Source organism: Lactuca sativa, chromosome 8, assembly GCF_002870075.4.
Source record: "Lactuca sativa cultivar Salinas chromosome 8, Lsat_Salinas_v11, whole genome shotgun sequence".
In the NCBI taxonomy this organism is placed as follows: Eukaryota; Viridiplantae; Streptophyta; class Magnoliopsida; order Asterales; family Asteraceae; genus Lactuca; species Lactuca sativa.
The window spans coordinates 167,900,807-167,928,762 of NC_056630.2; the positions used below are offsets into that span (position 1 = coordinate 167,900,807).

Consider the following 27,956-nt stretch of genomic DNA (forward strand, 5'->3'; position numbering starts at 1 on the left):
TGATAGGGTAGCCCCCGAATCAAACAATATTGTAGCCGAAATGCCGTTCACTGAGAACGACCCTATACAAAACATATAACCATCAGAAACAATCAATAATAAATGCAGGGATAAGAGAGAAATATATACATGTCACCACGTCAGGAGTCGCTCGCACCTCCTCTACTGTCAGCTGGAAAGCTCTACTCTTCGCTACCAGCGTCTCAGCTCGACCCTGACGTTCATCTGTAATCCTCAAAGTAGCAAGGGCAGGTGCTGACACCTTCCCTGCAGCTGCTAAACTCGGACACTGGGACTTTTTATGTCCCCTCTGATTGCACTGAAAGCAAATCAGATCTAACGCCGCAATGGCGGTGGTAGTGGCTGTACATTCCTTGCTCACATGCCTAATCCGGCCGCACTTGTAGCAGCCGGAACTCCCTGCCTTGCACACTCCGTCGTGCAATCTCCCATACTTGCCACATCGACTGTGGCTCTGCTGACTCCTGAATCTGTGATCTGAAACCTTGGGCTTTTTGCCCAAACCCCCTGAACCCGAAGCCGCCTCCGGCTTCCTCTTCCTCTCCATCTCTAGGTCAATCTCTCTCTCTCTCTCTCTCTCTCTCTCTCTTTCTCTCTCTCTCTCTCTCTCTCTCTCTCTCTCTGTCTCTCTCGCCTTGGCAATCATGTCATCCAACGTTTTACAACTAGATCGGCTCACAAACTGGCGGATATCACTCCACAGCATCTCATGATAGCGGGCCTTCTTCATTTCCTCATCAGCTGCGTACTGAGGAACGAGAAGCGCCCTCTCTCTAAACTTGGCGGTAATCTCCGCCACTGTCTCGGTAGTCTGGGTCAAATCCTAGAACTCTCGTGCTAACTGCTGCACCTCAATGATGGGTGCGAACTTGGCTCTGAACCTGGTGGTAAAGTCTGCCCAGGTCATGGCATCCAAAGTCGCGTCACTCCCGATGGTGTGACCAACCTCCTCCCACCAATCCCGTGCCCTGTCCTTTAGAAAACAGGACACCAACCTGACCTTGTCCCCCTCGGGACACCTGCTCATGCGGAAAGCATTGGCCACGTCCACCAACCATCTGGTACTCGCTATGGGGTCCCACTCCCCGTGGTAATCTGGAGCTCCACATGCCCGGAACTCCCTGAAAGTAAGCGTGCGCGACCCCATCATGGCTGCACCACAACACGAAATGTGCCTAGCTTCTCCTCCATCAACTCTAATATACCCTCCTTGATTGAACCAAAGATCACTGGAGTGTGCTCAAGGATGATACGAGTAACCTCTGAAGTGAAGAACTCTCTAGTCTGCTCATCTAACTGCTCGGCTCCCGATCCCTCTCCGGCACCTGAACTGCCGCCTGCTGTTCTAGGACGTAAGACCACCATTCTGAAAACATATCACAATAAACGTCAAAACATTGATATGACTCGAGGGACCATTACTACTATCGGCTTTTCGGTCTCATCTCAGCCTTCCTCGATTCAAGTACGGATCCTCTGCTTCCGGTAGTATGGGCCCCTACTACCTTCCACATTTATCCGTACTTTCCTCAAGAACTGTCTCAACTCCACCTAGCCACTGCTAGGCTTGCCCTAGGGAAATCTCAGACTCAACCCAACCAGTCCTCAGCTGCTGAAGGCCTCCTTGTAATGCCAATTAACCATTACCTGAATATCAACACATGTGGCGAGGCTCAGATAATCCTTCGAGTAAAAGACTCGTCCCCACAACAGTTAGACTCAGACAAGAGCTTTGCAGCAAGGACAAATCCAACACTCTGATATTATTCAACCCTGTTCACATGTGATGTGGCGTATTCACCTAATGGCTAACTCCCATCACTCAGAGTCCTACAGAGCACGAAGCAAACAGCATTCGGACATGTAAAACTACTCAAACAGTTCTATCCTCATAATGAGAAACTGTACTAGCATACGATGCTAAGCTCATGCTATCAGGCATAACCTAAACAGGCTATCCTACTGCATCTACTCAATTTCTAGCATGCAATTCTCAAAAAGCTGAAACACATAAAGCAGACACATAAGGCATCCTCCTAGATCCTTAGTCCTATACTAGCATGCTGTTCTACTGAAACTGAAAATGAAAATGAAAATCTTAAACTTGTATGGGTAATTTGGGAGTACTTACTTGAGCTCGGCTGATCGCATGCACCACACCCTTTTCTCTTTATCAAAACTCTTTTCTTTCTAAGTTCTTTTCAAACAAAAATGTTTTTCTTTTAAAACCTTTTACCATTTCCTTAGTTTGAGTTCAGACGCACCAAAGAGTGTATCCGAATCCCTCAAACCAAGGCTCTAATACCAACTTGTTACATCCCAAAATACGACCCAAATTTTTTTTTGTTTTAATAATAATAAAAATCATATACTGATCGTCATATCATAAAAAACATACGTCAAATATCTCAACTCATAATAAAATGTCGTGAAACAACTGTATCAAATCAAACTATGAATCAAAACAAACTCCCAAGATAAAGACTGAAGCTATGGTGTGTGCGATGCCATCATCCCGAGCTCTTCCCTTTACTTGCGGAAGTACCTGAAACCAAAACTGAAACTGTAAGCACGAAGCTTAGTGAGCTCCCCCAAACTACCACATACCATAAAATAACATATAAACACGTACTGGGCCTTGCCCACTGCATCGGACCGAAGTCCGGAAACTGCATCGGACCGTAGTCCGGAACTGACTGGGACCTTGTCCCCTACATCGGACCGGTGTTTGGAACTAGCTGCATCGGACCGAAGTCCGGAACTGACTGCATCGGACCGAAGTTTGGAACTAACTGATCATAGCATAGCATAAACACATATCAACTAGCATAACACACATCGTCATAAACACATATACTGCATACTGCATCAGGCTGTAGCCCGGAACACATAACACATAAATCCTGCCTGAGCCACAAATGCATCAAACACACTATCTGCTGCGTCGGACCGAAGTCCGGAAACTATTGCTAGCTAATTGGCCCGGCATTGTGGCCGTAGACCCGTTCCTACTGGAAGGAAACTCACCTCGTAGTCTAGCTGCTGAAAGAACTGCTCCAGAATCTGTCTGCTGCGGCTCCGGTTTCACCCCGGCTACAATTTCCATAAGTACCCTCAATCAAATACTGATAATCATATTGAGGGTAAAATGAGTATTTTACCCCTAGACAAAGCCAACCTATTGGTCAAAGTCAACATTAAGTTGAGCTGACTCATCGAGTTGGGTCACCAACTCATCGAGTCCTTACTCTCACTTTCTTGCTTCTGCTCGCTACTACTCGTCGAGTTTGGCATAGACTCGACGAGCACCTCTTCGATACTAACACTCAGTCAATCTGCATCCGACTCGCCGAGTTGTATGAATGACTCGTCGAGTCTTCCTTCAACACATGAACACTGTGACAACCCGAAATTTCCATTCTGAACAAACCATTTGAAGCCAATAGAAGTAGAACAGTTACAGTGAAAACTTAGATTTCGAGTATAAGTTTGGCAGTTTTCAGGATTTTACACTTAAGGAGAGTGGATGCACTAGGGTTTTGTGCAACACTGTTATTCCAATACTCTAGGATATTAGAGTTCATTCCGAGAATAGAAATATTTTCTGCCAAAAATCCTAGGACTATATATAGAAAACTGAACCAAATAGTTCATTAGTTGAATTCCAATTAGAGAAAAGCCAAAATTCTCTCTCACGGATCTTCGGGTTTTTATCCCAAATTGTGAGTACTTCGATCTAGTTATGTTATATAGCTTAGATTGCGTTTAGAAACACCAATTACATATCAAATCTGTGAGACTCGGGAGTTTACCGCCCAAGAACGTTCTTGGGGAGTAAACTCCAATATGTGGCTTAAATGCTACTTAGTCCTTTCCCCGTGAATTGTAACTACCTTAGACTTGTATGCTTGTGAGTATATGACTAGAAAACATCAAAAATGGATTAAGACCCCAAGATTTGGGAGTTTACCGCCCAAGAACACTTGGGGAGTAAACTCCATTTTAAGGTCCTAAAGGGTTCCAATGACCCTCAAAGCTTTAGAACTCGAACTAGAACCCACCATTGCATGCTTATGACACCAAAAGCTATTAGAATCAATGATGAAAGTGAGTTCACGGCCAAGGAGCTTCTTGGGCCGTGAACTCCATGTTTAGGTGCCAAAATGCTTTGAAACACTTCCTAAGGCTTAGGCTTAAATTAGGACAAGTACTCTAAAGTGTTTATAGCCTAGAAAACATAAGGAATCACATGTATTAAGGAGTTTACGGCCAAGACAAGTTCTTGGGCCGTAAACACCTATAAAGGGGTCAAATGACACCCTAACTCCTTCCTTATGCCTAGAACCCAACATAGATCATAACCTTGAAATGTTTGAGACTTGAAAACACCATAAACACCCTCCCAAGGGAGTTTACGGCCGTAAACTCCAAGGGAATATGGTCCCAGGGCCGTAAACTCCTCAAAGGAGTTAATAGGAAGCCCAAACACTTGATTTAGCCTTGAAACAATTAACCACTAGAGTTGTAATAATTCTAAGCTTCATTTAGAGACTTGGTTGAGAGTTTACGGCCAGGAGTTTACTTTCCTGGGCCGTAAACTCCAAAACATATGGCCATTAGACCATAAACTCCCATTAGGGGCATTGCACTCCTTTGTTGCAACCCATTAGCCTCCTAGCACTTGACCAAAAGTGTTTTCCTCGCGTTTACATATTTATACTTGTATAATTAGTGTTTTAATCACTAATTATTTATATACATATGTTTTCATATGTAATTAGGATCATTGTGTGTGTCTAAAGTCTTCAGTTGACACCAAGCACTTGTCCGATCCTTCCTTACGATAACAGTCCGTTCAATTCCAGTCACTTACTGCAGGTGAGTTCATACCCCTTAAATAATGTTTTAAACTATTTTTAAATGTTTTATGGGGGGGGATACAAGTAGAATTATGCTACTTATTATATCAATCACATGTGATTAATAAGTAGAATTACGCTAGTTATTATATCAATCACATGTGATTAATATGCAGCATTCAAATGATTTACTACACATTAGTCGTTTTACTAAACAGTTTCCTTCAAATGATTTTTATAAACATTTTATATGTTTTAAACTCCTTATTACACTGTACATTTTACTCTGTATATTACATTTCAAACTTATTACAATTGTGTTTCAAACAAATGTTTCTTTATACTAAACTGTTTTATCAAACCCATGCCTTCAAATTGTTTTATAGATTGACATCAAGTCGATCTTTTCTGAAAATAATAATTATGTTCAAATGTTTTACAAAACTTATTTATGCTTTTATATTATAAATTGCATGCCTCTATATTTATAGTTATATAAGAAATGTTTAAAAGACTTAGGAAGGCTATCCACCCTATTTCCTTTTCGCGCTTGAGATGTGGTCTGGAGGGATATAGGGTACTCGTCCGAAGGTCGTTTAAATATTAGTTATATAACATATGTACATATATAGTCATAAAGGCCCTTACAGTTCATCCCATGCCCTTGGGTAGCAAGGGTATACATCCATTACCATACGTACCAGTTAGATTACTAGTAAACTACCATATGGGTAGTTTAGGAAGATACTAGAACTATTACTAGAACGCGATATCATACAATGAGTCAGTTCATTCATGAGTCTATACTTGCTAGATAGAGAGCACATACATTACAGCTAGAACATTTCATTACTATGAGTACATATACAACTATACTAGGAAGAGAACATATACAACGATACTAGAACGAGTACATTACTATACTTGCTAGATAGAGAGAGAACACACATTACAGCTAGCACACGTCGAACATTTCCGTACATTACACTTACATTAATACGTTCATAAAATTGTGATCCACTGTGTCGGAGCATGCCTTAAATGTCATGGCTCGAGTTGTAGCCAGAGTCTCTTGAAGGGAGAGCGTGAGTTTGCGTATAGATCTATACTGGATTGACTATCCTACACCTTGCTGCTAGCTACAGCGGGACCTGCAGGTCTGCGGGTGCCAAACGTCATTCCTTATTACAATCATTCTTATGTCGTTGTTACCAGTCAATAGTATGGTACAATTAATCACATGATGCCTTAATATAAATCCGGTTTAAGGTAGTTAGTACAGTAGTAGTTCTTATAGCGCTACGTTTTAGTACTACATTAATTTTCCCTGTACACATATTTAGTGATCTTTTCACTTAAACTATAAATGTAAAAACTATATTTTGATAATGATAGTTACACTTGGGAAAATTACACACTTTTACAAGAGACGAACATATAGAACAGTTAAGTCTTGGTAGAAGACTACATTGAGAACAGTTAGGTCTTGGTAGAAGACACCCTTATATAATAGTAGGAATCATAGGGATTTCTAGAGTTTTTCAAACGTTTACAGTTGTTTTACAAACATTTTCATACTTACAGTTCATATACATTTTCAATACTTACAATTCATTTACTTACCAATTTCTTACATACAAATTAAGACACTAAATAATTATGATCTCACCAGCTTTAAAGCTTATACTCGCTTTCAAAATTACTTGTATCCTCAGGTCATCATAGACAAGTACCGATGCAAGGAGAAGGGAAGATGGAGCTTGTTCAAGACTCATCTTTCATTTTGATTTATGCTTTAGTGTTTATCAAAATTTGACAGAACACAATTGTATAATAATTATATTATTAATGCAATGGATGATGTTGTTGCTTGTTTACTACTTTTCATTGTTGTGATACTGTACATGACGTCCTCCGCCCCAGAACGTTTCCGTCGTTCTTGGTTTTGAGGTGTGACAGATTGGTATCAGAGCATTGTTTATAGTGAATTAAGTATATCAACCCATAAAAGATATACTAACTATAAATACATAAGGGATTAAATATACTCTGACCAAGAGTTTATACTTTAAATAATAAAATATTTAAGTAAGTATATGTGCCTGCATTCATATTAAAATCAGTGTCACTAGGAAGTACAAAAGAATTACAATTGTTGGGCAACACAAGTGGGCTTAGAGGCATATGGTCAAAACTGGGAAGATATAGTCTGATCGCCTATATTATCCGAGGGTTGACTAGCATGTGCCTAAGTTTAATTGTGTGGTTGCAACAATGCTAAAATCTTACCAACCCTACCACAATGAGAACAATAGAACATAACATTAAAATTTAAAATACTATAGGAGTATTTGGTGTTACTATAAGTACTTTATACTTGAGAACTAAAACGGGATCTTCATTACTAAGTTGATAGTTGCTAAGTGGATACACTAAGGCTATATGTAATTAGGATGTTATAGACTTAGAATCTGTGGAAATTTTACTTCACCCCTATTCTGTGTGAATACGGAGTTAAGGTCACTTATTCGAAGGTCTATCCTGTTTAGATTACACATAGCTGGTATGCACTTCACAAATAGCGATGTAACTAATGAAGGTTTTCTAAATAATTATCTAGATAATTCGTCTAATAATTATTCTCTTACCCTAAATTCTCGCATAGAAAACATAGCTGGACTCCATCCCCACGACAACCAATATTTTCCGAATGAAGTCATAGCTGGTTGGTTTGGAGAAGAACCAGAGAATGATCATCCTATCCCCTTGAATGATCACCATGATGAAGACCTTTCGTATGATGCTAACTCCGAACCAGAGGTTGAGAACCTACCCCGAGCAGCTCCCTTTCCAATTCCTAACCCCCGTCCGACTTTTCATGGCCCGACCCCTGAGTGGGTGGAATGCTTGGAAACAAGGAACCAAGGACAAGATCAGCCCATGCCATTTAATGGCGACCAGAGCTTTTACGACTTGAGCAATGGGGGCTCAACAGATAGAGTTTTGCCAATCTTTGTCCGCAGAGAGGCCGAAATGAGATTCAAGGCAGGACAACCCTACATCAGATTTCCGAAGATGTCACCGATACGAGAATACATACCCTCCGCACCATTAGTCTAGAAGATGCTCGCGTGAGAGAAGAGAGAAACCATGAAACCCTGCTGCAAGCACTGGCTGAATCACGAGCCGAAGTCATAGAGCTTCGAGTACGCCATAGGGTGTACAACAGACACCTACTTGATGAGGAACGTCGACTGGCTGAACTGAGAGTTCACCAGAGGGATGACCGTCACCAGGAGTAGATGCTTTACCTTACTTCCCTTGTTAGAAAGTAATCGTTTTCTGTCTTTGCCTGATGTGGCATTTGCTATGAAATATTCTTGTGCCGTAAGTACTTTTAGTTAGATCTTTATGCTGTCAGGAACTATCCTCTGTGGATATGATGTGAGACCTTTACAAGGTCATTTTCCCGAATCTTTACGTCGTGAATATCAAAGATATTGACAGCCGGCTAACTTCTGTGTCATTCTTCATTCAAGTACTCTTATCATTCTTTCATTAGAGTCTAGTTGAAACATGCTTTAGTCAAGTCATTGAACTATAGCAAGTTAGATCTGGAGACAATCCCAAGTCTCTTTCAGTGGTTGGATCCTGTTATTCACCAACCCACGATACCTCGGCTTGAACGACAAACGTTTTGAGACCATTCTACGAACGTACTTCTACCCATTACTAGTACTGCATCATAGGGATGTAGGTGAACCTTCGTGAACATACTTCCATTCTGTGCTAGGACTGCATCATAGGGATGTAGGTCAAACTTTCGAGAACATACTCTTACTCTTTTCTTGAGCAATCGAAGTACATCTAGGGTCAACTAGAATCGCTCACAAAACCCTTATCTTTCGAGTTACAGAATCATGTCGTCATCCGGAAACAATCAATCGAGCAACGAAACCCCCATCCTCCATATCGACACCGCTACATTACAAGCTGCAGTAGCAGCTGCTATGACAACTTTCCTTACACACATCAACTCAGGAAACACTAGCAAGACCAACAAAGGGGTCGAGAGTTTAGATGGTAGTACCAAACCGGGAAACCAACAAACAGTAACAGTCATTGGCTCGCAAAGCCGAAAGACAGAGAACAAGAAACAAAAGCGTCAAGCCCAGAAAGAATGCAAGAAATCCCAAAGGTTGGCTATGCAACAGCAACAAGTGGAAACCCCTGCCATCCCAATACCGAGCAGGCCATACGAGGGAAAACTCCTGAAATGTGATAAGTGTAGTTTCCATCATCATGGGGCTTGCCATGAGATGCAGTGTTGCAATTGCCTAAAAATAGGGCACCATGCTCGTGGTTGTGGAGCACCAGCACGACCCATCACTCATGTCCCTTTCATCGGGACTAACCCTACACACGAGACTAGTTATAAAGCCGAACGCTTTAGGAAGCAATTTCCAAGGTGGAGTAATGAGGAAGGCACTCGTGTCCACATAACACTGGCTAAACACCTCACTTCCACCACCAATATTGGTGCTGTCCAGATATGTCACCAATGCGGTGAAATTGGACACTTCAAGAAAGATTGCCCGAGAGCAAGGAACTCGGGTGCTGATGGGAAGATTCTCAGGATCACAGCTACAGGAGAGCCTACACAGGAACCCTTGTTAATGTAACTTAGGCGTGTTGTTGTAACAGACTTATAAACTATCTAGAACTAGTGCAACTAGAGTCTTACCTTTTGCGAGATCTTGTTTGTATAGGGATTCTCGTGCTGCGTATACTTTTCTTTTGTAGTATATCTTATTCGCAACAATAGTCTTGTGGTAAATCTGAAGTACTGTAACTCTGTTCATGGTTGCACGGTTGTGTTTTGTCTGTAAACGTCTTATGTTCAAATCTAATGTCTTTAAGTTTCAGTATGATTCCGACATTATCATACGACTCGATTCAATTTGTTCTTCACAAAAACAGCTTCATACATACATCTCTTTCTTCTAGATCGCTTTTCCAGGGAAGCCTTCATATCAGAACACCGAAGTACTCATGCCAGGAGTACCTCCTAGTTATTTTCTTTCCGAAGAAATCCCTGAAGTACCACTCGTGTAGTACGTCAAGTTCAATCCAAGGATTCATGCGATTGATTTATCACTGAGGAATGTATACATAAGAGTGATATAGAATCAAGTTTCTATAGGTTTAGAATTGATGATTCCACTTTAACTTCTTTTTCCCCGATGGGATGTGAGCTTAAAGAAGAATCAGTTATTCGACTACCTTTTCAATCTTAATTATATACGACTCGTATACACAAAATTGTGATTGTGAACCAAGTATGAATTCTAATATGAACTTCAGGACGGAGAACTGCTCAAGACTACGAGTAATCACATCGTCATGTGAACAAACTTAGAACCCAGTACGACTCTTGTAAACAGATCGCCCTATAGTCTAAACACCTACGGAGATACCAGAACAGTACAAACAACTTAACGAACTGCACAGCAATAGAATAAGAAGACTAGACTTCTCACCCTGGAGAACCTCCAGTCTTATTCTCCCAGAGAACGACGGATTGCATCGTATGTGCCTCAGATTTCGAGGACTCCGTCAAGATTTTTCATTAAAAATCGTTATCTCTACCGCACATAGATGAAATGGTTGAGCAAACACAAGGAAAGAATTACTTTCAGAAATGGATCTGAGATCTGAATATCACCAGTTCGAGTGTTAGGGAAGGATGTCCGGAAGACTATCTTCCGAACTCGATGCGGACACTTCGAGTCCGTAGTGATACCCTTCGGATAGGACCAATACGCCCATAGCTTTCATGAGCTAAATGAGTAGGGTACGTCTTTCTTACTTGGATCAGTTCGTCTTTTCTCCATGTAATGACTTACTTATCTACCCTCGTAGTAAGAAGAAAACCCTTAGAAACATTTCCTTCAGAGGAACTTCTCGCGAAGTTCTCTAGGCACGAGTTTTGAAATTTAAAAGTCAAATTTCTATGACACACTGTTAGTAATGTGAGAAATTTTGAGTACTCTTTCAATTTGTCAAAACTGTTGAGAATTAGTCAACACCGGAGATGCCGACAGTCATTCACCAAATTATAGGTCCTACCGACCTACTATCATAGTTCATTTAGAACTCCTCGCAAACTACAGAAACCCGTACAACTCTGACCCAGCAAGGGGTGGCCTTTGACTGGGAAGTTAAGCAAGAAAAGGAACCTTTGGAATTCCAAGTGAGTGACCAAGTTCTTTAGGAAAACTCACTCTGGGAATGGCTTAATATGCTTCGTATCGCATGGAAAGCTAAATCCAATATAGTTAGGACCCCCGAGATTCTTATCAGAATCGGTCCTGTATCTCGCAAACTAGTCCAAATCCGCGAACTCAATAACGTACATTCTACTCTTCGCGTCTCTATCGTGAAACCATACCTTTCCGTTAGGACTCTTGTAAGTCCACTCGTCGAGATCCTCGCCTTCGTATTAGAACCGTAGTGACCCTCGACCGAGAGGTCAAGTGGACGAAGCAGCGCCATCGCCCGATAGTGAAGGTTCGTTGGGATTCCAACCGAGAACCCGATTCCTCACGACTCGATCTTTCGTACATACTTCCTTGCCTAAATTCTAATTTCGGGACGAAATTCCCTTCAACAAGGGGATGATGTGACAACCCGAAATTTCCATTCTGAACAAACCATTTGAAGCCAATAGAAGTAGAACAGTTACAGTGAAAACTCAGATTTCGAGTATAAGTTTGGCAGTTTTCAGGATTTTACACTTAAGGAGATATTAGGAGAGTGGATGCACTAGGGTTTTGTGCAACACTGTTATTCCAATACTCTAGGATATTAGAGTTCATCCCGAGAATAGAAATATTTTCTGCCAAAAATCCCAGGACTATATATAGAAAACTGAACCAAATAGTTCATTAGTTGAATTCCAATTAGAGAAAAGCCAAAATTCTCTCTCACGGATCTTCGGGTTTTTATCCCAAATTGTGAGTACTTCGATCTAGTTATGTTATATAGCTTAGATTGTGTTTAGAAACACCAATTACATATCAAATCTGTGAGACTCGGGAGTTTACCACCCAAGAACGTTCTTGGGGAGTAAACTCCAATATGTGGCTTAAATGCTACTTAGTCCTTGCCCCGTGAATTGTAACTACCTTCGACTTGTATGCTAGTGAGTATATGACTAGAAAACATCAAAAATGGATTAAGACCCCAAGATTTGGGAGTTTACCGCCCAAGAACACTTGGGGAGTAAACTCCATTTTAAGGTCCTAAAGGGTTCCAATGACCCTCAAAGCTTTAGAACTCGAACTAGAACCCACCATTGCATGCTTAGGACACCAAAAGCTATTAGAATCAATGATGAAAGTCAGTTCACGGCCAAGGAGCTTCTTGGGCCGTGAACTCTATGTTTAGGTGCCAAAATGCTTTGAAACACTTCCTAAGGCTTAGGCTTAAATTAGGACAAGTACTCTAAAGTGTTTATAGCCTAGAAAACATAAGGAATCACATGTATTAAGGAGTTTACGGCCAAGACAAGTTCTTGGGCCGTAAACACCTATAAAGGGGTCAAATGACACCCTAACTCCTTCCTTATGCCTAGAACCCAACATAGATCATAACCTTGAAATGTTTGAGACTTGAAAACACCATAAACACCCTCCCAAGGGAGTTTACGGCCGTAAACTCCAAGGGAATATGGTCCCAGGGCCGTAAACTCCTCAAAGGAGTTAATAGGAAGCCCAAACACTTGATTTAGCCTTGAAACAATTAACCACTAGAGTTGTAATAATTCTAAGCTTCATTTAGAGACTTGGTTGAGAGTTTACGGCCAGGAGTTTACTTTCCTGGGCCGTAAACTCCAAAACATATGGCCATTAGACCATAAACTCCCATTAGGGGCATTGCACTCCTTTGTTGCAACCCATTAGCCTCCTAGCACTTGACCAAAAGTGTTTTCCTCGCGTTTACATATTTATACTTGTATAATTAGTGTTTTAATCACTAATTATTTATATACATATGTTTTCATATGTAATTAGGATCATTGTGTGTGTCTAAAGTCTTCACTTGACACCAAGCACTTGTCCGATCCTTCCTTACGATAACAGTCCGTTCAATTCCAGTCACTTGCTGCAGGTGAGTTCATACCCCTTAAATAATGTTTTAAACTATTTTTAAATGTTTTATGGGGGGGATACAAGTAGAATTATGCTACTTATTATATCAATCACATGTGATTAATAAGTAGAATTACGCTAGTTATTATATCAATCACATGTGATTAATATGCAGCATTCAAATGATTTACTACACATTAGTCGTTTTACTAAACAGTTTCCTTCAAATGATTTTTATAAACATTTTATATGTTTTAAACTCCTTATTACACTGTACATTTTACTCTGTATATTACATTTCAAACTTATTACAATTGTGTTTCAAACAAATGTTTCTTTATACTAAACTGTTTTATCAAACCCATGCCTTCAAATTGTTTTATAGATTGACATCAAGTCGATCTTTTCTGAAAATAATAATTATGTTCAAATGTTTTACAAAACTTATTTATGCTTTTATATTATAAATTGCATGCCTCTATATTTATAGTTATATAAGAAATGTTTAAAAGACTTAGGAAGGCTATCCACCCTATTTCCTTTTCGCGCTTGAGATGTGGTCTGGAGGGATATAGGGTACTCGTCCGAAGGTCGTTTAAATATTAGTTATATAACATATGTACATATATAGTCATAAAGGCCCTTACAGTTCATCCCATGCCCTTGGGTAGCAAGGGTATACATCCATTACCATACGTACCAGTTAGATTACTAGTAAACTACCATATGGGTAGTTTAGGAAGATACTAGAACTATTACTAGAACGCGATATCATACAATGAGTCAGTTCATTCATGAGTCTATACTTGCTAGATAGAGAGCACATACATTACAGCTAGAACATTTCATTACTATGAGTACATATACAACTATACTAGGAAGAGAACATATACAACGATACTAGAACGAGTACATTACTATACTTGCTAGATAGAGAGAGAACACACATTACAGCTAGCACACGTCGAACATTTCCGTACATTACACTTACATTAATACGTTCATAAAATTGTGATCCACTGTGTCGGAGCATGCCTTAAATGTCATGGCTCGAGTTGTAGCCAGAGTCTCTTGAAGGGAGAGCGTGAGTTTGCGTATAGATCTATACTGGATTGACTATCCTACACCTTGCTGCTAGCTACAGCGGGACCTGCAGGTCTGCGGGTGCCAAACGTCATTCCTTATTACAATCATTCTTATGTCGTTGTTACCAGTCAATAGTATGGTACAATTAATCACATGATGCCTTAATATAAATCCGGTTTAAGGTAGTTAGTACAGTAGTAGTTCTTATAGCGCTACGTTTTAGTACTACATTAATTTTCCCTGTACACATATTTAGTGATCTTTTCACTTAAACTATAAATGTAAAAACTATATTTTGATAATGATAGTTACACTTGGGAAAATTACACACTTTTACAAGAGACGAACATATAGAACAGTTAAGTCTTGGTAGAAGACTACATTGAGAACAGTTAGGTCTTGGTAGAAGACACCCTTATATAATAGTAGGAATCATAGGGATTTCTAGAGTTTTTCAAACGTTTACAGTTGTTTTACAAACATTTTCATACTTACAGTTCATATACATTTTCAATACTTACAATTCATTTACTTACCAATTTCTTACACACAAATTAAGACACTAAATACTTATGATCTCACCAGCTTTAAAGCTGATACTCGCTTTCAAAATTACTTGTATCCTCAGGTCATCATAGACAAGTACCGATGCAAGGAGAAGGGAAGATGGAGCTTGTTCAAGACTCATCTTTCATTTTGATTTATGCTTTAGTGTTTATCAAAATTTTACAGAACACAAGTGTATAATAATAATATTATTAATGCAATGGATGATGTTGTTGCTTGTTTACTACTTTTCATTGTTGTGATATTGTACATGACCTCCTCCGCCCCAGAACGTTTCTGCCGTTCTTGGTTTTGGGGTGTGACAAACACTATGACTGTGACTCGCCGAGTTGTATGAACAACTCGTCGAGTCTGTTCTTGAGGCATGAAGATTGCCTTGGATTTGCCCAGTCAGGGCATTGACTCGCCGAGTCCCTTCATGAATGAGTCCGACCTCCTACTCACTGAGTCCACCTAAAGATCATTGGTTCCACTCGGCATGACACATAAAAAGGAAGAAATCGGGGACTCGCGACTCGACTCGCCGAGTCTAAAGAACAACTCGCCGAGTCTGTTGCGTGAAACACTACTCCGCTGATTCTGCTCAAAACCGGTGCATGCAACTTACAGATCTGGGTTCCTAAAGCTTGATTAGCACGTAAAGTTTCCAACTTTATGTGTAGATATGCATCAATACGGGCTTAAAGGCTCAAAATGCACTAAAAGGTTAGCTCTAGGGTGTTCATGAGAAAAGGGTTCCATAAAGGCAGAAGATCTGAGCTTGTGAAGCTCAAACATAGATAGATCTGAATGCTACTAGGCAACACATGCTTTCAATGTTACTACCAAGCCAAAAATGATAAAAACAAGCCAAACGAGAGATCTAATCGAGGAATGACAAAGGTTTGAGCTTGATACCTCAAAGAAGACTGTGATACCACCACAAACTCGGATCTAACTGCTTCTCCCTTGATTCCTCCTCTTCTCTCCTCTTCCTCTATTCCACAAATGGACCACAACTTCACCAAGTGAGAAAAACACACCAAAATGATAAGGGTGGCTAGGGTTTCGTGTGAGGCTCTTCTGTGGGTGAGGGAGGCCACTGAATGCCCAAAAGGTCATTTAAATAGGATACAAACCCGGGGATTTAGGGTTTCATTCAGACTGATGGAGTCGCCGAGTCCAGGATGGACTCGCCGAGTCGCCAACTTAAACGTGCTCGAAATCTCGTCTCTACTCGACGAGTCGGGCTACTGACTCGTCGAGTTCCTCTTGAAACTTGAATAAATAATAATATTAAATAACATACCAGAAACGGGGCGTTACAATATTTGATACCCAAATTCCACATTTTAGGCCTTTAGTTTGAGCTTTCCTCTGGTTTCGGCCGACTTCCATAATTTTGTTGATACTTACAAAATATCCATTTTGTTTTTTTTCAGAATAACCTAAATTTATTTAATTGTTTAATTAGACTGTTTAATGTCAATTTTTATTCATTATAAAATTTAGCATGCCCGCCAATTTTAGCCCCTTCTATATAAAGATGTTTTGGAAGCCTTTGATAGGCATTTTGAAAATTTTTAAATAATTCACTATGACTACTTTGTTATTCTTGCTTTCATTTTGTGTCAGTTGGTATGAAAGCACATTTGCATGCTGATGGCAAACTACATTGAAGGTGGTCCATAACTGAATCATAATAAAAGGGGTCGCAATGTTAAGGGTCTTTAGCATACATTTGTTAATATTACTATCCAAGTTACATAATTGTGTGCCATGACCATAGATGGTTGTAATGGTCATGAAAAGTCATGAGATTGGCAACAAAGAAGACAGTCAAAGGCAACACCAAAACAATTGGGTGGTGGTTCTAGAGAAGGTTATCATCCACCTCTTAACATTAGAAGAGTAGACTAAGTGAACGGATTTTCTGATAAAGAACAGATTTGGAGATCGTCGTGCTAGGTGGAAAAATGATTAAATAAATTATCATAGCAAAGCTGAGATCCCTAACATCATAAACATTCCAGAAACCCTTCTGTAACAACCCAAAAATCATAGAAATTTAAAATTTTCAAAAACAACCCATTTTGACAATAAAGTGTTTACAAAATCATTGTTTCAAGAGTATAATCATAATCAAAGTTTCTCCCAAGACCCAATATCATAAAAACAGGAAGATATGCACGATCACGCCTTCACTTTCGCATAATCTCTGAAGTACCTGAAATAATAAAATAAAACTGTAAGCCAAAGCTTAGTGAGTTCCCCCAAAGTACCACCAGAAAACATAGCACACACACACACACACACACACACACACACATATATATATATATATATATATATATATATATATATATATATATATATATATATATATATATATAACATTGCATGTTGGGTCCAATTGGTCATAAGACTGGAATACCCCTGGCCCAATCAGTCATCGGACTGGAATGCAAATATATAAAGGGTCCACTTAGTCATCGAACTGGAATACCCTCGGGTAAACTCATTTATCATACTGGAATACCCCCCCCCCCTCGGGTCTATTGGCTCACACACATAGCAGTAAATACTTAACCTCAACATAACATATCAACATATAATAGATAACGAACATATGCAACAAATAGATAATCACACATCTAATAATCACAAGTAGTCCTACAAATCTACCAGTCTGACGCATATCAACAACTATCATATAATCATGCAATCTACCACATACTTAGCATGCCATCAATCAGTGTATAACATGATATTGATCCAATAGGCCGGCCTTGGTGCCCTCAACTCATATGTACAATGAGGAAAACTCACCTCTCGGTCTAACAAAGATCTCTAAATAGGACACAACTCCAAATTTCAGCTTAACTGGTCACATATTCATCAAACAATGACCCATCTCAAAGAACACTCTGAATACCCAAAATACCCTTAGTGAAACTTGGTCAAAGTAAAAAATTCAATTGTTAAACTTGGTCAACACAACTGAGTATTTTGGGCGTACCCAGCGTGTACGCGGGGCGTACTCAACCCTCGACCAAAATCGTGAAGTTGACATAGTACGCTCAGCGTACCAATTTGTATGCCCAACATACGACACCCTCCATCAATCCTTCTATTAAGAGCTTATTCATTTAAACTCTTTCTTCTAATTCTTAGATATGGCCCTAAACTAATGTCCTTCACATAAAGTTTCCAACTTTATGGTGTTGCATGACTAGCTAGTGCCCAAAAGCTAAAACTCCAACTCCTTAACACAGTAAGACACCTCAATACTTGAATACAGTGAAAATAAGTTCCAAGATCACATTTTTATTACTCAAACTACCCTAAAACGTCCAAAAGGACAACTCATTTGGTCTAGGATAGCTCATACCCAAAAGGAACAAGAATATGGGGCTAATAAGCATAAACTTATAACATAAACAAGATCTTTAGTTATGATCATCAAGTTTAAAACTTTATACCTAAAAATGAAGCTTGGAGGTGAGGTGTTTCTGGATCTATGTGGTCTTGATCTTCCAAGTTTGTTCTTCAATCTTATCTTTGCTTCAAAGACAACACAAACACACACTTTCAAGCTCAAAGGAACACACACAAGAGATTAGGGTTGTAATGGACGAAATGAGGGTTGGAGGCTAGTGAGGGAATGAGCCTTGGAGAGTGAATTATGCTTATATAGGGTCCAAACCTTAAAAATTACGGTTAGAGGTTCTGGAACGTACACCCAACGTATCAATCTCTACGCCCAACATACATGAGCTCCGCCCATAATTTACAAAAATGCCACTATGGGCCATTTTGCAACACTTCCATACACAAGGGCTTAAATGCAAATAATCTTCATACTTAGGGCTAAATTGGAAATACCTCAACATCATGGTGTTACAATTCTCCCTCACTTGAACTAGACTTCATATTTGAAGTCCACTATAGTGAACAAATCATGTTAGTGATCTCGCATCTCTATATCGGGTTCCTACGTCCATTCGGAACCCTTCCGATGCTGCCACTTCACCTTGACCAAAGGCACCACTTGTTACGCAAGGCCTTTGTTTTTTGATCCAAGATTGCCACTGGTCTCTCCATATTATTCAGGGGATCATCAACCTGAACATCCTCAAAAGGAACAACCGCTGAATCATCAGCCACACACTTCCGAAGCTGCAAAACATGGAAGGTGTTGTGGATATGGCTAAGCTCCTTAGGAAAATCCAATATGTACGCTACCTTGCTAACCCTGGATACCACCCGAAATGGCCCAATATATCAAGGCCCCAACTTGCCCCTCTTCCTAAAGCGTATTACACCATTCTAGGGTGATACCTTCAGCAAGACCATGTCCCCAACCTAGAACTCCAACTCAAATCGATGCTTGTCGACATAACTTTTCTGCAGACTCTGAGTTGTCTGAAGTCTCTACCTGATCTGTTGAATGAGCTTTGTCATTTGAAGGACTACCTCAATCTTGAGTTTAATTCTATAATCATGTGTGAGTCACAGATTTGATAGAGCCATCAGGTAAAAAGATAAGGGTATATATATCAACGGGCTTCAAACATTCCATATAAGATGTATTGGAACACATGTGAGCAGTAGGTCGAGTGTCCAATATCCATACATCTTTACCAAATTGAAAACTCTTTAAGGAATTTAATAAAGAGATGTTCATACCTGCAAAGTCTCCAAAATGTGAGAAATTTGCAGAATGTGGATCAACATTTTGATTCATCTTCAAAAACTGAGTGAATTGTTGAAACAGAGCATTCATAGATTCATTGTTGTCTGAATTTGAAGAAGAGGAACATTCTTGAAACAAAGGATTATCTTCTTGTTGATTTGCATTCACCATGTTTGCAGAATTGAATAACCATTCAAATTGAAACAAACATCTTTATTATGACCATTTACCTTGCAGAAATTACAATATTTGTCCCCATTTTTCTTATTCTCGGTCTTTTGCTTATATGAAAACTGTTTCCTATCATTGTTATGATGATTTGAAGCTTTCACATACATGGCAGATGCTTCATTAGGAGCAGAAAAATTAATCTGCACTTCTTTTTGTTTTTCAACACTTAAGGCCATAGAATAAGCTTTTTGAACAGAAGGAAAAGGATCGAGAACAAGAATTTGATTTCTTAGATTCTCATAAGTATCATTTAGCCCCATTAAGAATTGCATCAGACGCATAGATGAAGTAAATTCTAAAATTACCTTTGCGTATCCACATTTGCAATTAGGGATTTCAATTAGACAACTCAGTTGATCCCATAATTGTTTCAACTTCGTATATTATTTGGATAGAGATAAATCACATTGATTAATGGAGGCAATTTGTCTCTGTAATTAGTAGATAAGCGGACCATTGCTTTCACCAAAATGTTCTTCAAGTTCCAGCCAAGCCGCAGTTCTTGTGTCGTAGTTGCGAAGATGAAAGCTCCAGCGATCTCCTTTGAAATAGCATTCAACAACCATGAACGAAACATACAATCATTGCTGATCCAATCATCAACTTCCGATCCTTCAGATTCAGGCCTCTTTATTGTTCCATCGATAAATCCGATCTTCTTCTTTGCTCCTAGAGCGATTCGAGTAGAAAACTTCCATTGCATATAGTTTTCATTATCGGTGAGATGTGTAGATACTAAGAACATGCTTGGATCATTGTTCTTAGCATTGGATAGAGTATTGCTAGAAGAAGATGATGAATTGAGATTGAATTCAATCTCATTTTGAGAACTCATTTTGTGGAATTAGATAAAGTAATTTGATCGTTGATCTGATATCATTCAAACAATCAAGAACACATTTAAAGAGAGAAAGTAACAAGTGAAATGTATATAATTTATTTCACCCTGAATTGAATATAGAGACTAAACATGAATTTATACAGTAACAACAAAGAGAATGAACAAACACCTAACTATTTATAAATAAGTCCCTGATCTATTCTATATTTACAATTGAACCCTTTAACTACACTTATAATGTTGATAAAACATTCTTTCGATGATTAAAGGAAAATATGGCTTGGATTTGTTGACAGGCAGGACATGGAATTCTTGCAATTGTATTCAAAGAAAATTTCTTGCAATAATATTCAAAGAAAAGGTCATGAACCCTTCATAGTAGTTTGGTTGATGGCAGATTGTGACGACTGGGGCTGAGGCTGCAACAGAAATTGAAATAATCATTCTTGAGGGTGATATTAATGATTTTGAAACAGATAATTGGACTGCTGATGAATGTGACAGTAAGAACGCCAGTTATTGGAATGGAACAAAAGTGCTTCAAGTAAACAATTCTCTAATACTAAAAGTTGGCACTAGGATAAAAGAAGCAAAAAACAAAATCATTTCTTGTTATGGACATGCACAATCTCAAGTAGAATAAACACGAAACACATGTACATATCGACCAGTGATTAGCGGAAAAAGGGTGTGAGCATACACATATATGGAGAAAACAAGCGCTGGCATGACAGTGTTAGTGTTGTAAGTGAAAATTTTCTTGCATCCTAGTGAAGAGTTGTTTTGATTATGGTGCAATAGGTGAGGTAAAGATAATGGAAATGGTTTGTGATCAAGTGAACAAGGGTTTGTCATTAGAAGGCAAGAAAGGTTGGGTAGATCAAAGTATCAAACGAGTATTTATGGGTGTTGCAGTCTCTGTTTGTAAAGGAGGTCTCCAAAGAATTCATTTGAATCAAGTTTGAAGAGACGAGAAGGTTGCTAAGAGTGAAGATGGTGACCAATTGGAAATTAGGGGGAATATGTTCGCATAATTCATTCAGAAGATGCTAGACCCTTTTATGACCTTAAATGGCAACAACTTTATGTCTTCCTGCACTGTTACTTCACTAAACCTCCTCCCGATCAGCCTCTTCACATCTGAAATTCGATAACAAAATTAGTCAAGCTACAAAATACCTGAAAAGCACAAAATATCAAACCATAGAAAGTGTGTGTAAACTGACCGAATACAGTGTTTGCTGGGTTCTTTGCAATTTGATTCTTGGCACCATCACCAACGAGCCGTTCAGCATTAGTGAAAGCAACACAAGACGCCGTCGTTCGGTTGCCTTGGTCATTGGGTAAGATCTCGATTCTGTTGTGTTTCCAAACAGCAACACATGAGTTCGTTGTGCCCAAATCGATTCCGATTGCCGGTGCTCCATCTCCCTCACTTGACATTGCTCTCAAGGTTCAAAGAGAATATGCAACGAGTCTATGAGCTTATGAAAAGGCTCTTTGATTTATAGCATTAAATAAGTTGCTATGAACTTAAACGTCTTGTGCCGTTAAAAGAAAAAAAACTTGAACGTCTTGTATCATCTTTTATTATTGACGATTTTAGATTCCATATCTTCCAGATTCCCAACGACTGTTTGTAAAGTCGGAATGGCTTTTGAGTTTTATAGGGTAATTTTATACACACGAAAATAAACTTTAATTTGTTATGGGATGTAGTCTCGGTTAGGAGCTAAATATAAGTGGGGTCCATTTTCATAAAATAATATATAAAAGCATAAAATTCAAATTTATTGGGTTTTTCAGTAAAAAGAAAATATCAATTAGGGCAATTTTATGTATAAGTGGGCGTTAAGAATGATGATTTTAGTAAAAATATGGCTTTTTAAAGGGCGAATTAGTAACAAAAAGTGGGACCCACTTCTAAGTGGGGTCCATGCACCCACTTAATCCGCGGATGCTATGGTTGGTGTGAAAAGGAGAAACGACGAGATATTCCATCAAAGATACATATCCCCTACATTTGTTGCTATAATATCAAATCTCTCTAGTTTTTGTTTGGTTAAAACATAAAGGTAAGAAAAAGGAGATTAAGTGGGTGGAGTGGAGTGTTTGTGTTTCTCCCTTTCTTATGTTTGTAACTCGTTTAATACTTTGTGTTGTTCTATTTATTTTCTCGCCGACTAGTTACTTGCTAGTTTTGACCTATAGACCTTTACAGCCGGTGCGGGAAGGAGGGGTGGGGCGTTTCCTGCTCCGCTGAACACCGCACCCCTAGTGCGGGTAGCGTTGTGCGGAGAGGAGGTGGGGGAGAGTTTGCCGTATTCTCGCTCCTAAGGTGATTGGATATATTTTTTTTAACAACCGTTAAAATTTAACGATAAAATTTGATTTTTTTTTTTTTTTAATTTCCAACGGTTATATCATTTAAAATGTAATTTTTTTACCCTCTACAACCTCTATAAATACCCATACTCATTTACCTTCAATCAAACCCGAACCTATATTTTCTTCAAAAAAAAAAAAAAAATTGAATCCCGACAATCAGACCCCAACCTTCGATAGAAGGAAAAAAACTCATGTTTCGAGTCTAAGCACCCTCACTCGAAACATTTTTGCTATCGATTCATCATCACAAAGAGTTTATCGTCCCCAACTCGATGCTCTCATTCAATCTCCACTATAATTTCAATACCAAAATGTTAAACAATATTACCCGATCCAAGTTCGAATGTTACTCCGCAAATATTTTCAAACTTTGTTGTTTTTCCCGATTAACATTCGCCAAATCAACCTCAAACCCAAACCCAACCCCATACCCAAACCCAAACTCAAACCCAAAGCCAACAATAATTCAAACTTGTCGATGAGTTGGATGACTCGGAAGAAGAAGAGATGGTTTGCGAAACTCCACCCCCACCACCCCCACAATGACGCAAAGCAAAACAACAAGCGCGCGAGAGTGTCGCACAACCGGGAAGACAAGGGTTGATATCATGGCTTCCACAAGAAGAGCTAGTTTTGGTAAAAGCTTGGGTTGACATTTCTTAGGATTCGAAGACGGGAAATGCACAACCGGGAGATCATTTTTGGTTTCACATTTTAGAACGGTTTTGGGAGGAGCTAGGAAAAGATGGCAACTACCCTACGAAACATCAAATGAATTCGAAGTTTTGATAAATAGCAAGGGGGTTTCAAAAATAAACGGGTTGTACAACAACCTAAAAATGTAACACCCAAATTTTCAAAATAATTTTTCACATTTTATAAAACACATTTTCATTCATAATTGTTATAAAAACACCATGGTATCACATAGTCAAAACATAACATAACATCCCAATATCAAAATGTAAAAACTCCTCGTGTGTGTACTGATCAAGCCGGCGCCTTCCCGTGATCCTCACTGGTACCTAAAACACATAACACAACACTGTAAGCATAAATGCTTAGTGAGTTCCCCAAAATACCACATACAATACATATTATCCACTCGAGGCTATAACTCTGTTTGACCCTCTGGTCAATGTGTCTCAGTGGGACTCTCCAGTCCCATAACTCTATGGGCCCTCTGGCCCTAACTCTGTGGACCTTACGGTCCTAACTCTGAAAACTCTGGCACATACATAGCATAAATCACATAGAAATCACATCATGCAAAAACCTACAAAATACTCTGTCACATAACTCTAATTACCACTCTAGGTAAAGTATAATGAGAAGACTCACCTCAATGAAGTCGGATAAACTCTCGTGCTCGACGTCCCGACCTAGCCTCCTCCTATTATTCAAATAACATCCCCAATCAATACTCTCTCATGATCTCACCTATACAGACTGGGTAGAAGGCCATTCTACCCTTCTCTGAACTCTCCTGAATCAGTCTTGACTAGAACCCTAAAGTCAACGGTCAACTTTGACTCGACTCGTCGAGTGCACAAAGGTGACTCGGCAAGTCCAAGCGGGTCCTCTAAATCTTTCCAGACTCTCATGGCTCGTCGAGTCTTACTTCCACTCGACGAGGTACACCTGACACGAATTTCGGGGCAACCCCGACTCAACTCGTCGAGTCCGCTCATGGACTCGGCGTGTTCATTCCATGCTCATACTCAAATGACCTTTTGAGGTCAGATCTATTCCTCTAATCCATAGATCTAACCTCCCCAAGCTCAATAAACACGTAAAGGTTCAAACTTGATACCCATGCAACGTCCAAATGACACTACTTGATGATTTAGCCCCAAATACAACATCATAAGTCCATTTCTTCCATAACTCCTCGTAAAGAAAGGTGGAATAACTTCTCTGGACTACTATGGATCTAGATCTGATATCTAAACATGATAAGGGACCATATTCCCAACAATTTAACCCAATAAAGGGTACAGAAAACCCTAGATCCATGGATTCTCTAACAAAACAGAAAAAGGATCGATATGCTACCTCAAGCATGATGTCCTTTGCTTGCAATCCGCAAATAAGCAACCTCCTTGGCCTCCTCTAAGCTGGAATCAACTTCTTCTTGCAAAACAAACCCACAAAAGTCCAATAATGGCTTCTTCTCCCTCACAAACACTCAAGGACTATTAGGGTTTCACTCAAGGGTCTGGTAGCCGCAAATGGTGGCTATAAGGGTCCTTCAATAGATCCCAAACACGAGAAATTAGGGTTTCATTAAACAGCGTGGACTCGTCGAGTCTACTCATGGACTCACCAAGTCCTTCATTAAATCAGACAAAAAATGCTTGATCCCACTCGGCGAGTCTGAGCGCCTACTCACCGAGTCCCTCTCATAGATTCCATATAAAAAATTAACATAGGATACCTGGGAATCCGGATGTTACAATTCTCCCCCACTAGAATCAGACTTCGCCCCCGAAGTCCTGCTCGACAAACAGCTCTGGATGCTGCACCCGCAACTCCAACTCCGGCTCCCAGGTCAGCTCGGACCCTTTCCGATGTTGCCACTGGACCTGCACCAGTGACACCTCCTTGTTCCTCAGAACTTTGATCTTTTGATTCCGGATCGCGATTGGCCTTTCTGTATAATTCAAACTCGCATCCACCTGATTATCCTCCAAAGGTACCACTGCAGACTCGTCGGCTACACATTTCCTCAACTGCGACACATGGAAGGTATCATGAATCTGGGTCAACTCTGCAGGTAGCTCCAATCGGTATGCTACCCTGCCCACCCTCGCAATAACCTTGAACGGTCCAATATATTGGGGGCCCCAACTTGCCCCTTTTCCTGAATCGTTTCACTCCTTTCCAAGGAGACACTTTCAGGAGTATAAAATCTCCAACCTGGAACTTAAGCTTGGATCGACGCCTATCTGCGTAACTTTTCTGGCGACTCTGGGCCGTCAGCAATCTCTGTCTAACCAGCTGTATCTGCTCTGTCATCTGAAGCACTATCTTAGTGCTGCCCATCACTCACTACCCTACCTTTCCCTAAAAAATAGGAGTCCGACACTTCCTCCCATACAATAACTCAAAGGGAGGCATACCAATGCTCGAATGGTGGCTATTGTTATAAGAAAACTCGGCCAAAGGCAGATACGTGTCCCAACTTCCTCCGAAGTCCAACACACATGCCCGAAGCATGTCCTCGAGCGTCTGAATCGTCCTCTCACTCTGTCCGTCCGCCTGCGGGTGGTAAGCGGTACTGAAATGCAGCCTAGTACCCAACTCCTCATGGAACGTCTTCCAAAACCTGGAAGTGAAACACACATCTCGATCTGACACAATCGAGATTGGTACACCATGTCGCGATACCACCTCTCTCACATACACTTCTGCCAATCTCTCTGCGGAAGAGCTCTCACTGATAGCAAGAAAATGAGCGCTCTTCGTCAGCCGGTCGATGATCACCCAAATTGCATCAACGCCTCTCGCAGTCCTTGGCAATTTGGTGGTAAAATCCATGGAAATCTATTCCTAATTCCACTGGGGAACCTCAAGCGGTTGCAACTTGCCATGTGGACACTGGTGCTCAGCCTTAACCCTGCGACAGGTCAAGCACCTCTCTACAAACCAAGCCACATCCCTCTTCCTACAAGGCCACCAATAATCTCTTTTCAGGTCCAAATGCATCTTAGTGGCCTCGGGATGGATCGAAAACCTCAACCTGTGTGCCTCCTCCATCAAAATTGCACGTGCCCCACCCTCGAATGGCACCCAAATCCGGCCCTGGAAGGTCATAAGCCCCTGGCTATCGGCAATGAACTTTGATATCTACCCAATCACCCACTCTCGCTTGCGGTTCTCCGGTCTCATGGCCTCCACTTGGGCCTCCCGAATGGTGTCCAACATCGGAGTCATCACTGTCAACCTCATAAAAACATCTTGCAAAGGGGCACTCTCTGCCATGCGACTCAAAGCATCGACTACTACGTTAGCCTTTCCCGGGTGGTACAGGATCTCACACTCATAATCCTTTATCACGTCCAACCATCTCCTCTGACGCATGTTCAGGTTGGGCTGGTTCATTAGATACCTCAAGCTCTTGTGGTCCGTGTATATGGTACACCGAACCCCATACAAATAGTGATGTCAGATCTTGAGGGCGAACACCACAGCCCCCAACTCCAGATCATGCGTAGGATACCTCGTCTCATGAGGCTTCAGCTGCCTCGATGCGTATGCTATCACATGTCCTCTCTGCATCAGCACCGCGCCCAGACCCGATATCAACGCGTCACAATATACCACAAAGTCCTGCATTCCCTCTAGAAGGGCCAACACTGGGGCTTCACACAATCTCTGGCGAAGTGTCTCGAATGAGGCCTGCTACTCTGGGCCCCAACTGAAAGCCACGCCCTTCCGGGTCAGCCTGGTGAGAGGAACCGCAATCCAAGAGAAATCCTAAATGAATCTCCGATAATATTCGGCCAACCCCAGGAAACTCCTGATCTCCGAAGGGGATCTTGGTACCTCCCTGCTCATCACCGCCTCAATCTTGGCCGAATCGACCAATATCCCATTCTGGTTGACGAGGCGCCCTAGAAACTGGACTACCCGTAACCAGAAATCACACTTGGAGAATTTGGCGTACAGCCTCTCCGATCTGAAAACTCTGAGGATCTCCCTCAAATGCTCCTCATGCTGCTCTCTGGACCTCGAATACACCAATATATCATCAATGAACACGATCACCGAACGATCCAACATCGGCCTGCACACCCTGTTCATGAGATCCATGAACGCCACCGGTGCATTGGTGAGCCCGAAAGCCATCACCACGAACTCTTAATGCCCATAACGAGTCCTGAACGCCGTCTTCTGGATATCATCGTCACGCACCCTCATCTGATGATATCCAGACCTCAAATCAATCTTGGAGAACCAAGACGCTCCATGCAACTGATCAAACAAACCATCGATCTTCGGTAAGGGGTAACAGTTCTTGACCGTCAGCTTGTTCAACTCCCGTTAATTGATGCACATCCGGTGTGAACCATCCTTCTTCTTGACAAAAAGGATCAGCAGTCCCCATGGCGAGCTACTCGGCCATATAAACC

The 27,956-nt window shown here is 40.5% G+C and overlaps 1 protein-coding gene and 1 long non-coding RNA gene across 2 annotated transcripts; both read right to left on the reverse strand.

Annotated features, from left to right (window-relative positions):
* Positions 1–16,630: 16,630 nt before the first annotated feature.
* LOC122195533 (uncharacterized) lies at positions 16,631–21,459 on the reverse strand. The gene is made up of 2 exons (XR_006185817.2): positions 18,148–21,459; positions 16,631–16,892 (listed from the first exon to the last, which is right to left on the reverse strand). It is a non-coding gene; the product is annotated as an uncharacterized LOC122195533 (long non-coding RNA).
* Positions 21,460–21,472: 13 nt separating this feature from the next.
* LOC111917553 (uncharacterized) lies at positions 21,473–21,876 on the reverse strand. The gene is made up of 2 exons (XM_023913225.3): positions 21,660–21,876; positions 21,473–21,573 (listed from the first exon to the last, which is right to left on the reverse strand). The coding sequence occupies exons 1-2, from the start codon at positions 21,874–21,876 to the stop codon at positions 21,473–21,475; spliced, it is 318 nt and encodes a 105-aa protein (XP_023768993.1).
* Positions 21,877–27,956: the final 6,080 nt, after the last annotated feature.